Source organism: Gallus gallus, chromosome 19, assembly GCF_016699485.2.
Source record: "Gallus gallus isolate bGalGal1 chromosome 19, bGalGal1.mat.broiler.GRCg7b, whole genome shotgun sequence".
NCBI classification, from domain to species: Eukaryota; Metazoa; Chordata; class Aves; order Galliformes; family Phasianidae; genus Gallus; species Gallus gallus.
The window spans coordinates 3217783-3230701 of record NC_052550.1 but is presented as its reverse complement, the minus strand read 5'-3'; the positions used below and the strand labels follow the sequence as shown (position 1 = coordinate 3230701).

The following is a 12919-nucleotide window of genomic DNA, read 5'->3' as shown; positions in this document are numbered from 1 at the left end:
CGGGGGTCCCCGCTGTGTGTAACTGTGCCCCTTCCCCAGGTGAAGCAGTGGGGAAGAGCAGCGTGGTCCCTTTGCCCTACGAGCGCTTCCTGAAGGAGCCGGGGCTGCTGGCGGTGGCCGGCTTGCCCGAGGGGATCAGCTTCAAGAAACCCATGGAGTACGACGTGAAGTCCCTGATGGCCATTTTAGAGCACAGCCACAGCATCCGCTTCAGGCTAAAAAGGTAACTGCGGGGATGCTGGAGGGGGCTGAGCCCTTGGCCTGCTGGCTCTCCTAGCACTGCTGGTGTAAGCACGTGGCAGTGCACAGGGTTAGCTGCAGTGCTTTGTGCCACCCTGGCAGCGTCTCAGCTGCGGTACGCTCGGTGCTTCCTCGTCTCCAAAGAGATTTGCAGTGTAAATGTTGCAGGCTCCTTTCTAGGCTGAAATGTGTTTCTGTGCCAGAGGACAAGGGAGATGGGGGACAGCAGCAGGGTGAAGTCCCCTGGCTGCCGTGGCCATGTTTTCACAAGGGACTTGTTGGTTTTGGATGCTCTGAGCTCGCCTGACTTGAGGCACCTTGGATCATTCAGAGAAATGCTGAGCACTAACAAATACCTCCTTTGAAGGCTCAGCACTTCTGGAAAATCAGGCTGAGATGGCTAAAAGTAGGACACGCAGAGTTTGAGCCGCTCAGTGGAGCCGTGGCTGCCTGTCTCATGTGAAGCATCTGCACCTCCTCGGTACAAAACACATCCTTGGGCTGATTGGGGTCCCTGGTGAGTGTGCCGTGGGGCCTGGGTGCTGAGGAAGGCAGCTCAGATGCCTGCTTATGGTCCCACAAGTGGTTTGATTCCTCAGCACACCAGGCTATGGGGCTGGATGGCTCTGCCAAAGCCGTAAGCGTTTTGCACTGCCTGTTCTGCTTAAAGGAGAAAATGGTGCAGGTTCCTAAAGAAGCTGTAGAGGGTTGGGTGTCTGCTGTCATTTCTGAAACCATGAGCAAAAAGCAGTTAAGTTTAGGGGGTCCCATCCTCCTGGGCACGGCCCATTTGCAGGCTCTCCTTTCCCCTTCCATATCTCTGTTTGTATGGCTTATCTCTCCTACTCACATCCACCCTGAACATCGGCAGAGGATGCGGTCAGCTTCCATAGGCACCCAACTCACTGCCTGGAGCCACTGGCCCCATAGTTTCGAGCTCCGTGCACCCTTGCCTTGAGCAGCATTCCCCTCCCAAGGCACGGGGTGTCGGTGGCAGCTCCCAGCACAGACAGGCCGCGGTGCTCAGCGCCCAGGTCTCCGGCAGTGCCACAGGCCCAACAGAACCTGTTTTCTCCTCTTCTTCTCCTTTTCTTCCCTTCAGGCCGGCGGATGAGCCCAGCAGAGAGCCGAACCCTAGCGTAGAGTTGACTTGTACCTCCCTCGTGCCCAAGGGCGGCCGAGACCCCGGTGCCAACAGCCACACGGCCAAACCCTCCGGCCAGGACGCTCCCCCCGCCGTAGCCGTGACCAATTTCTTATATGGTGTCTCGCTGCCTACGCAGATCGCCATGGACCTAAAGCAGGAGGTGTCCTCCGGTCTGCACGGGGCGACCGTGGCCAGTGAGGTGCTGCTGCCCAGGCCCTCGGGAGAGCTGAAGGTGCCTTCCTCACAGGAGTACAGCGACTGCTGTGGTAATAGCCTCGAGTTTGCTCGCAGACGAGGGCCTGGTGCAAAGCCCCATGGAGCTGAGAGGGAAACAGGCGGGGCCGGGCGTGTGGGGCCAGCGGGCTGTGGTTGGAAGGTGGACGTTGTATATTGGCCCTGGGGCTGTGCAGCCCTCACGGTGATGAGGAGGCCCCGCAGTGCTGCCCCACAGTCCCACACGTTGGGTGCCAACCGTTAGGGATGTGCTTTGCTTTGGGGATGGGGTGGCGAAGGGGCAGGGTGGGTGAAGGAGAGCTCTTGTGGTGAGGGACGTGTCACAGCTGCCTAGCCCCGGGCTGGTGTCACCAGCAGACACCCAGGAGCTTGCTGAGGTGCCCTCTGGGGCTCTTAACATGGCTTTCTCACCTTCCTTTGCGTCCAGGACAGAAATCAGCTGTCTCCGGGGGTCCTCTCATCCAGAACGTGCACTCATCCAAGCGCATCCTCTTCTCCATTGTCCACGACAAGACAGGTCGGTGTCCCACCACGGAGTTTTATTTACAATGAGCTTAATGAGGCACTGGCACGGGCTGCCCAGAGCTGGTGGTGGCTGCCCCGTCCCTGGGGACACTCAGGGTCAGGGTGGATGGGGCTCGGAATACCTGATCTAGCTGACCCTGTTCATTGCCGGGGAGTTGGGTTAGATGGCCTTGAAGGGTCCCTTCCAACTCAAGCGATTCTGTGATCCTGCACCTCTCTGGGAGTTGTTTCCCCACCTGGTGGGACCAGTTATGCCACCACACAGATGACATTGGGAAGTCCCAGTCCTGGTGGGGAACCAGGGCACGGCTCGGGTGAGCTCATTTTCCCGAGCTGAAAGCTTTATGCGGTTTCGAAACAACTGGAACCCTCTCACCCCAACCTGACTTGTGCCAATGGTGCCCAGAGGGGATTGGTGGGAGGAGGAGACTGCCACATCCCCACCTGACCCCACCCCGGGGACGTGCAGCCTAGAAATGCTGACGTGTTTGCACCCAAACCCTCACCTCTGTGCTTCGGGAGTGGGAAAGCTGGGAAAGAGAACTGCCATGCCTTTCATAGGTTTGCTTCAGGGGGAGCTGAGCTCTGTCCAGGGGGGGGATCTTTCATTTCAGGGCTGAAATGTTTTATGGGGTCCTTCCTCGGGAATCTGCTGTGCACATGCAGGGCTGCAGCAGAGCTTGCTCCAGGCTGGGGATGGGAAAGCCCAGACCTTATCTGCCAACCTGGCACAATCCTCTCTGGAAGGGGGAAATAATTATTGTTAAAGCAACAAAGTCTCGTTTGTGGTTCTCAACACTTTGCACGAGAAAAGTGCATCTGCTGTGTATGAACCATATGGAAGTTCCTTATTTCTTATATTTTGTTTTGATAGATAAGTGGGACAGTTTTATAAAAGAAACTGAAGATATCAACACCCTTAGGGAGTGCGTGCAAATTCTGTTTAACAGCAGATATGGTGAGTAGGAGTTAATATCCCATTATGCATCTGCAGTGCTTGTGGTTTGCATATCATTATATAGCAATCATTTTTGTTCCCTAACACAGCAGCAGGAGCCATATGCTAGAGCTCCCTTCTCTTCTTAACACATTTAGCCCAGCAGCTCCCAGTCTGGGTGTCTGTTGAAGGTCATGTCAATATTTCCATTTGGAGCCTCCCCCGTCGAGGAATTTATAACTCAGCCATAAATTGGCCTGGTGTGGAGCATGGCACGGCCAGGTCAGTGCCCACAGCACTGCAGGCAAAGGGGTGCAGCCATATTAAATCAACGTGGCAGGAAAAAAAGGGAAATGGTTGCTATTCCAAGTGCTTTTTCATTCTGTTTGTGCCGCTCGTGAGCATCTTTGGTGCTGACCGTGGCAAGGTGCTTTGGGGTTACATCTCCATAGGGTTGGGATGTGGCTCGTGGATGGGCTGTAGGTTGTTACCTGTGCCATCCTCCGGTGTAACTCAGGAGTTATACAGGAGCTGTACGTGGGCTGTGAGCTGATAACTGAGATGTGAGCTGTGTGGCTCAGGAGCTGCGTAGCTCAGAGAGCTGCTGGGGGAAAAGCAGCATAGATAAGACAACACACCCTCTGCGCACACGCTCTGCTTTTCGGACCACCTTGAGTTCACCTTCATTTTTATCATTCCTAAAAGGAAAAGTGTGTGTTTGAGTGAAAACCTTTCACCTTCCAGCTGAAGCCCTGGGGTTGGACCACATGGTCCCAGTCCCATACCGGAAGATTGCGTGTGACCCCGAGGCGGTGGAGATCATTGGCATCCCTGACAAAATACCCTTCAAAAGACCTTGCACCTATGGGGTCCCCAAACTCAAGCGGATACTGGAGGAGAGGCACAACATCCATTTTGTCATCAAAAGGTGGGTGGCCGTCCTCTGCAGGAGCTGCCATTGGCAGAAGGGGGCTGCTCTGAATCAAGTATGTTGGGGTTAGCTTGGTACGTTCAGCATTAATGGGGCACTGCAGCACATTTGGCTCCTGCTTTGGCTCTCTCAGCACGCCTGTGGCTGGTTGAGTGCCCTGGGAGCTCCATGAGGACACAGCCATCCCCGTGACTGGGAATTTAAGCTCTGTTGCCTCTGTGTTCAGAGGGTTTGTTTTACACCCAAAATTCATTTTACCCTTATTTACGGAAAAGAGCTATTGTGTAAGAGCTAAGCAGGGAGTTTTAGTCCCCCAAACTCCCATCTCTCTTTCCCTTTTTGTATGTATGCCACAGGGCCATGCATAGCCCCTGTCATCCTGCCATGCTGGTGTCCCACTCAGCATTTCAGGTGGCAGTGGGACCCTTCCATCACAGCACAACTGTCAGATGCCATTTGGTGTCTGGGAGGAGAAACACCCATAGTTACTGCACACATGTGGTTACTTGGAGGTGATCATTTGTGGACATCTGAAGTCCTCTATTGTAGACATGGTGAGGATGTGTCACATGCAGGCAGGGTGCTGTGTCCTGGGCACTGCTTGTCTGCTGGAGCAAAAGCTTCTGCTTTGGTCCCATCATCTTTCAGGACCAGCCTGGAACAGCCTCGTTTAATAAGTTAATTAAATGAAGAGAATGACTTATACGGAGATTGAGAAGTGCTTGAGTTAAAAAGCATATGGTGTAAGATTGCTTGGTTGCACAACAGGCTAAGAGCCTTTTTTTTTCTGAGGGAATGAATAAGTTGACTATTTTGACTCGGTTTAATCCTATTCATAAATGAAGCCTAAAACTCAGTCATTAGAAGCATCTCTTTCTAATCCTTTTCTTCCCCTTCCCCCCCTAGGATGTTTGATGAGAGAATTTTCACAGGTACGTTCTCCATGTCTTTTGATTTATTGCCTGTGAATTGAAAGATTATCCAGAGAAGCAGGGTTGAAATGCAGGCAGCCAAGTGTAGGACACGTCAGCGAGAAGAAACCTGGTCTGTGCCAAACCCAGCCTGGCTTTACCTGGGCTCAGCACGGGCACTGTGCACCCCTCAAACTGTGTTCTGAAGGCTGGAGGGAGGAATATGTGGGGCGTGAGGCTGGGCTGCCTCCCTGCACGCAGCTGCAGGAGGCACGTGGTGTGTTCCTGTGCCTTTGTGGGTAAGAAGAGTCACCCCTGGGTTCCTCCCTGGGCAATTTGAACTGGGAAGTGCTGGCATTGCCCAGTGGCTGGCTGGTTTTTAACAGAAAAACAGCAAAAATCGATGTGGTGGGTGACAAAAACACTGGGAGAGGTTCTTCTGCTTGCTTTTGCCCGTGTTTAGTCCTGCTTGTTGGAGGTCGAGAGGCTTCGTTCAGTGCTTCCCAATGGATAAAGCAAGGCAGGAGCTGGGGAGGCTGCCACGTCCTGGAGCCCTGATTTGGGGAGGGACTGCAGGAGCAGCACCAGGCGCTCCCAGATTTATCACCCAGCCCTGCTCCTGGGCTTGGCTCACAAGTAAAGACGTGTTTGGGGTTTTCCTTTCTTCCCAGCTGCCAGCCAGCTTCCCAGACAACACCTCTGACATCTCCACAGCCCAAACCAACAGCCCAAGGGTGCTCCCAGCATAGCCTGGAGGAGGTCCCCCCCCCATGATCCCAGAGTCCCGTTTGTGATTTTTTTTTGCTCTAGAAAATGATTTTGAAGCTGTCACCCACCCCGAAGGTGCGGGGCTCTGATCTGCATCTCGGATGCTTGGATTTTCCTTGCAAATCCATCACCCTTTGCCCGGTGCTTTGGGGGAGGCGTTTCAGACACATGGGAGTGATGGAGCAGCTCTTGGCTGCCCACGCCTGCGAGCTGCAGCAGGAAAGCTCTGTGCTGGGAGCTCAGGGTCACTTGGCATGGATCTGCAAATGAAAATGCGGAGACGAGGAAGCAAATCCGTGCGGGCGATGGCCCCTCCTTCCCTTCCCTTCCCTTCCTTTCCCTTCCTGCTCCCCGCGGGGCTACCAGAAGCAAAATGCATTAAACCTGCCTGACTGTGATTCGTGTCAGCACATCTGACTGTGCAAAAAAAAAAACAGCATCTGCTGAGTCAGGAGGTGCCATTTTTGCAAAGGCCCTTTTTCAGTGCGGAGCCGTATTTTAACTCGCCGACTATAAAGCATCCCAAAGCTTCCCCGTGCAGTTTTGCTCACCCTTTAATTAAAATACCCACCACTGCTAGGAAACCTATTTTTGCTACTCCCCTGGGTAGCAGCTGAAGGCAAGCTTCATTGCTGCAAGAATAAGATCCAGTCCATAGAAAGTACAAATTAAAAGGACTGTCGGTAGATAAACAGCATCTTTAAGGCTCTCTATTGCTGCTGGTCCTGTTGCCAGAGCCCTGCCCTTCCATCCAGGCTGGGGCCTAAAGCCAGAAGTCTTCGTTTTCCCGTGGGGCAGGATGTGTTCTGGAAGGGTGGGGGTGTTACAGTGGCACTTTGATTCCAGCCAGGGGCCCTTTACAGCTATTTGAGAGGACACCTCAAATAGCTGTAACATGGAGAACATGGGTTCTGAAGCCTGGCCACATAATTCCATTCCCTCCTTCCCTCAGCACCGATTCTTCAGCTCTTCCTTCACATTCCCTGCCTGGTTCTCATTTCCTACCCTGTCATCAGATCACCCTTTTCATCTCCAAGGTCATTGCTGAGGCTTCGTTTCAGCTCCTTTCATATTGCCGAGGAACAGGGAAGGGGAAGAGGGGGTGTGTGGTGGTGACTCGATCCTTTTGTCCCCTCTTGTGTCCCTGCAGCACATCCTTTCTCCCTCTGCGAGCCCAATTAAATCAACACCCTCTTCTTTGCAAGCAGGCAGCTCTTAAAAACCCATTCCTCCCCCTGACCTTAGCTCTGGGACTAGAGAGGAAGGGCACGGAGGTAGAGATGCAGCACTGCTGCTCTTTTAGCTCTCTGGTTGCTTATTCTGATTTTGCTTTTCATCCCAAACCCACCCTGCACGTTTGGCACCAGGAAGTAAATTTACCAAAGATCCAACCAAGCTGGAACCCTCCAGTCCTCCCGGGGAGATCTCCCCCGAGCCGCACCGCGGGGCCGTGCTGGACCTGGCGGGGACGTCGCAGGCTGCCAGCAGGTAAGTGGCATTTGGGTGTCAGAAGAACCGAGTTTGGAATTGTTGATTTTTGGGGTGAAACCAGAGAAATCGGTGCTGTGTTATCTGCGGGAGTTGATGGGAGCCGTCCCCTTCTCCGCACAGCTCTGGGGCTGGAAGCATTTAGCCCGGAGAGCAGCACTAATTGTAGAGTCACAGGGTGGCTTGAGGTGGAAGGGACCCTTAAAGGCCATCTGGTCCGACCCCCTGCGATGAACAGGGATGCCCACAGCTCCATCAGTGCTCACAGCCCCATCCAGCCTGACCTTGGGTGTGTGCAGGGGTGGAGCATCTCCCACCTCTCTGCACAGCCTGTGCAGTGCTTCACCGCCCTTATCAAACACACCGTCCTTGGGGGTGAGCGGGGGAAACTGGTGCTGCAGATCTCCCCCGAGCACGCTGCAGGGCTGAGGTCTGTCCTGAGGCTTCTCATTTTTTCTATTCATTTGTTAACATTTGCAATTAGGACACTTTCGTTTTTGCCACGGGAGATCTCACCGCGCAATTAAATCGGTGTGACCGAAAGCAAGCAGGCAGAGAGACGGGGGGGTGCTGAGCAAAGCAAGAGGTGGAAAACGAATGGCACATCTTTGCAGCAGCATCCTTGTCCCACCCTTGCTGATGTTGCTCCTGCCCCATCTCAGCTGCTGGAGCCAGGCAGGGGTTACATGGGGCAGGCAAACCGGTGCAGAAGACATGATGGGAGAAAAGTAGGTGTTGTAGGGGGCAGTTTGTATGCAGCCAGGTTTGGGTGCTGCTTCCCACGGTGATGCTAGGCTGGCCTGACCTTCTGCTGGCCTAAATCTGGCACAAGCAGAAGATCACCCTGAGGTCCCTTTGGAATATGTCAGATCTATCCTGGTTGTATGGATAGATGTCTGTTGGCCCCTATTGGTGTCGTGAGGGTGCAATTGGGTGAGGCCACATACACTGCTTTTCTCCTGCTGTATGGTTGGCTCTTGGTTGCAAAGGGAACTGTGCATTGCTGTGGTGGTGGTGGTGCCAAACTTGCTTTGCCCTCCTGCAGGTAGAAATTAATCCTCCCAGTGCCTCAATAACGCAGGAGAACAATATGTGTGCTTGACAAATAAGCAAATCCTGCTTTGTTCTTCCTGCCAACGAGGAAAGCTCTGTTCCCAGTAGGAGCACAGCATTCCCATAGCTGTGGTCCACCCAGGTCAGAGTCCGGGCGTGGGGCAGTGCCAGGTGCTGTGGGGCAAAGGGTAATGCAGTGCACCTGGGGAAGGCATCCTTTGAAATTTCCTTGGGGAAAGGCTGCCTTTCACCTGACCTGGGAGAGCTGTAAGCCCTTCCTGAAGCTCCGATGTGGCCTGCACCGTACTTATGGGCCTACACATCCTCTTTGCCCAGTTAAGATCTGTCCTTACAGCAAGTTTATTGCACTGCCTGAGTTCAGATGCCACTGAAGCTGCATCACAAGGGCTGTCCTTTCCCTCACAGGACCAGCACTGTGGCTCTCCAGTGCCATCCCTTCTGTCCTTTACTGCCAAGGCAGTTGTTCTTGTATAAGAAAGACAGAGAGAATATCCATCCAGAGAATGAAAAGCAATCTAATTTGGATGCTGAACACCTTGCATAAATTTCTAAGCATGTGAAGTTAACTGTAGACACAAGTTTGGGATGGTGCCCAGTATCCAGGGGAGAAAAGCTTTGGGCAGAATAAATATTTACCCAATCAATTGACTTTTTCCTTTCTCCCTATTTGCTTTTCCTCCGTGAGTAACCACATTGTAATGAAGCTTTATGCACTGCTCTGTGCTGCGGTGTGATGGAGTCTGCAAGGTCTGAGGCTGTTAAGGCCCCTGGGATGGGTCCAATGCATGCGCATGGGTTTAAAGCTTTCCCTTTGATTGCTCCATTAGCACCTCTCATCTGCCTTTCCCTTCCAGGTCAGAGAAATGCAGCCTTCCCGAAAGCTGTGAACCAGGTGAGGAATGCTTCATTTTCTCTTGCAAAGTGGTGGTGTTGGGGGGGGATTTTGTGCCATCCCAGGAAACAGGAGGTGCTCGGTGAGCTGGTGACCTCATGGGTGATGCAGTTGCCCACCAAGATCTGCAGGCGCAGTGTCTCTGGTTCACGTTGGAGATTGCCTTTGGTTGTCTCTCCCCTGTAGGTACTTCAGGAGAGCTGGGTGGGATCAGACAGATCAAAATCGAGCCGGATGAGCTGGACATCATTCAGATCACTGTTCCAGGTGGGCGCCGGGCTCCCTGCTGCTTCTGTCTCCTAGTTTTGTTTGGAGAAGCAGCTGTGCCTAGAGCAGATACCAGAGCTGGGTAGCACACCAACTTGGTAGGGCTGTCCTTAGGGTTTAGCGAGCGGATAGGTAGCACTTTGCATTGTCAGTGTGCTTTACAAACATCAATTAATCATCTCACCAGAATTAGGGCAGCAACATGACTCCCGGTGAGCCTGGGTGTGAGTGATGCTGGGGGCAGCAGTGATGCCCTGTCCAACATGTCCAGCTGCATCTGCACTCATCTCCTCGCACCCAAATTGCTGCGATCTCAATTGCACCCGAATGCACTGATCCCATTAATACAGGGGGTATTGTGGGAGTCTCTCCAGGATTATCATGGAATGGATTTAACGTGTGGTTACCACAGGGGAAGGGAAGGAGCAAAGTATGGCGGTAGATCAAACATTTTAATTTTCAGCTTGGCAGCCCGTGGAAGAGAAGAAAGTTAATGCATGGCAAGCTGGCAGCGTGTGGGAGGAGGAGGTGTTATCACTTCTCCAGCACTGGGTAGATCACACTTGAAGTCCAGAGTCCACTTTTTATTACCTTATTTGAAGATATAGTTCAATCAGAGGGAATACAGCTTAGGGCAATGAAGATGATTAATAGAAAAGTGCTCAGGTGCAAGAAGGAATTGATGAAATTTGGATTATTTATCCTGCCAGAAGATGATTAAAAAGTGACCCGATTGAAGTGTTTAAACTAGCTAAAGGTTTATTTAAAACTAAATTTGGATGGCTCTTCGAGGGTGTCGGGCAGCCCGGTATTAGGGGGTGCAGGCTTAAATTGAGAGGGCATACATATATACATAGGGGAAACTTCGGGAGGTGTCATTGCGTGGAGGAAAGCAGCATGAGTGGGATGCTCTTCCCGAGGCGGAGTGGTTAAGTCAAGCAGCATTAACTTTTTAAGCCAGAACTGAGCGTCCAAATGGAGTTAAGCCAATTAAATCATTTAGAGCTGTTTTTGCTCGTTCAGCTTCTGTAGAGGTTAAGAAGAGAGATGGGGTCTCTCTTCCCTTCGGTCTGAGAGATGGGGTGCATTTCTGGGAGGCCGTGGCACGTGGGGCTCCCACCCAGGCTGAGGATGCTCTTTGTTCAGCCCTTGCTGATGGGCCACCTCCATCTGAAACCTCTTTTGGGGGATGGTGCCCTTCTCCTTGAAACAAAAGCTGCCCGTGGTTGTGTTGCCCACAGACCGATCGCCCGGTTCAGATGAGATGCATGACCCGGCGACCACGCACGTGGCCTCGGAGGAGTCGAGCTACATCCTGGATGCAGTAGCAGGTAATGGAAATTACGTATCTAGGAGACTGGTCATGCAATGCAATGGGTGACGAGCCAAGGTGATGGAGTCAGGACCTTCTCACAGAGTCTGGTTCGGAGCTCAGGCGGGTGGTGCTCGTTGGGTGCTGCCATGGCATGAGCCAAGCTCCTGGGGGAAAGCGTGGTGCTGCCAGACCCAGCCTGTGCCTGTGGGTGACCCAGAGGGTTCCTGCTGATACGTGGTCTGATTCTGCTGGTGCTGGCTGCTGCTAACCCTATCTTTCCTCATCAGGAACAGAGAAGGGGCCTGGTGAGGAGCCACGACACGAAGAGAAGCAGATGGAGGGATCAGGTGAGGTTCTGGGGAACCCGGAGCACCTCCAATAGCTGCAAGGCTTTGGGAGGTGTGATGGACACGGTTGTGTTACCTATGGAGAACTCAGCCTCCATGCAGAGAGGCACCTCTGTATTTTGGGGACATGATGCTCGGCCTATGAGCACTGCTGGCTGCTGTGGGAACTCTCACTGGTGGCACTCACGCGTAGAGGTCTCTCTTCCTCCCATCTTGCATTGGTAGCATCTTTTGCCTGGATTCACTTCTATTTTTCGCCTCCTTGGGGAGCTCAGTGCAGCTGATTTCTCAGAGCATCCCTTTTTTTTTTCCATCTTTTTTGTTGTTGTTGTTGTTGTCGTTGCAGATGGTATAGGGGACGTTTTGAGTCATTTGAGGAAGCAAGTAGAAATGTTGTTCAACACGAGATACGGTAAGTTGGTCATTAACACATCCGTAATGCCAAGCGTTGGCTTTGGCTGTGAGGAGATCCTCATTGCTAAGAAATGTCACCTGCTATTTCCAAACCAATTGCTGAGTAAAGGTGCAACCTGATTTGTTCATTTACTGTCCGCTGGGCTCGTGAGCATGTTTGAAGTCTCCCTGGGCCTCGTTAGTGCAGCTCTTCCCCTTGGCTTTCTCAGTGCACAGCCCAGGCACTGCCATGGTGACCTCCAGCCTTCCTCCCACTGAAGCGGGGGCTGATGGGTCCACCCAGCACTGGTTTAATATACATCCAAGAGGATTTTCCCTCAGATAGAGCTGTGTGGTGGCCGGGAGGGCTGGTGGGATGCAGGGAAGTGGCATGCCCTGTCCTGGGGTCACGTATCCCATGCCTCCACCTTCTCCTTCCTTACAAAGAAAGACAGAGAGGTCTGCTGGATAATAATAAAAAAAAACCAGGTTATTACCTGCTTTCGGTGCCTAAGGATGTCTCCTAGCTTAATTAAGTTTAGCAGGGCGTTGGGAGGTGCAGAGGAAACATATCTTTTACCTCCTGCTCCTTTTTATTCAGGTTACTTAACTTGGGAAAATTTCAGTGAGGTCACACGTGCATCTGGTGAACTGGCAGAAGGTTTTTGCTGCTGCTGGGGAATGGAGAGAAAACAGGAGAGAAAACTGAGCTCTGTGCATCCAGCCCCAAAGTACAGAGCTGTGAGAGCCAACCTGGGCTGCGTGTAAAGGGAGGAAAGAAGGGCCACGATGCTCTCGGGGAGGGGTAGGGGGGAGCTGCAGACCAAGCTGCCAGCAGAGCAATGGGCTTTGCACAGTGCCCTCCCAGTGATGGACTGGGAGCCACATCCCCTATCTCCATGTCTGCCTGAAGGATGCCCATGAGGTCTGGGCATGGAGTCCCCCCTGCTTGGTGGCCACCTGGTTTTATCCCGTGACTCACATCACAGGGCATCCCTATTGGGCTGAGGGTAACCAGAAGCTCGCTGAAGACCTCTTCAAGTTGTGCTGATGTACCATCTCTCATAGACTGACCCAATGTCAAACTAACGAGATCTGTTTCTCGTGCAGCGAAAGCCATAGGAATATCAGAGCCGGTCAAAGTTCCCTACTCCAAGTTCCTGATGTACCCTGAGGATCTGTTTGTGGTAGGTTTGCCAGAGGGCATCCTGCTGCGGCGTCCCAACTGCTTTGGGATTGCAAAGCTGAAGAAGATCCTCCAAGCAAGCAACAACATCCAGTTTGTCATTAAAAGGTGAGCAGGAGGAGCGGCCGTCCCATGGGAAGGTGCTGCAGGTTGGAACTGCAGCTGCTGGGGGTGCAGCAGTGTCCTGGGCAGCATCCATCATCACCCGGTCGCCTACCATGAATTTGCTTAATGAGGAGCAGCCAAAGTCTGCCTTGAAACTGC

The 12919-nt window shown here is 52.7% G+C and overlaps 1 protein-coding gene across 17 annotated transcripts in view; it reads left to right on the top strand.

The window, feature by feature from the left end:
• The window catches only part of GTF2IRD1 (GTF2I repeat domain containing 1), a 50932-nt gene that overhangs the window by 24172 nt on the left and 13841 nt on the right, over positions 1–12919 (top strand). For 14 of the 17 annotated variants that reach the window (XM_046902544.1, XM_040650574.2, XM_040650571.2 and 11 more), the window contains 13 exons: positions 40–223; positions 1343–1653; positions 2049–2138; positions 3021–3104; positions 3828–4011; positions 4921–4946; positions 7061–7181; positions 9110–9147; positions 9334–9414; positions 10656–10745; positions 11017–11076; positions 11423–11488; positions 12580–12763. In XM_046902544.1, coding sequence (XP_046758500.1) covers positions 40–223; positions 1343–1653; positions 2049–2138; positions 3021–3104; positions 3828–4011; positions 4921–4946; positions 7061–7181; positions 9110–9147; positions 9334–9414; positions 10656–10745; positions 11017–11076; positions 11423–11488; positions 12580–12763 — 1519 coding nt within the window. The remainder of the gene's footprint in view (positions 1–39; positions 224–1342; positions 1654–2048; positions 2139–3020; positions 3105–3827; positions 4012–4920; positions 4947–7060; positions 7182–9109; positions 9148–9333; positions 9415–10655; positions 10746–11016; positions 11077–11422; positions 11489–12579; positions 12764–12919) is intronic. The other 3 variants (XM_040650573.2, XM_046902545.1, XM_015295965.4) reach the window with 1 other exon arrangement.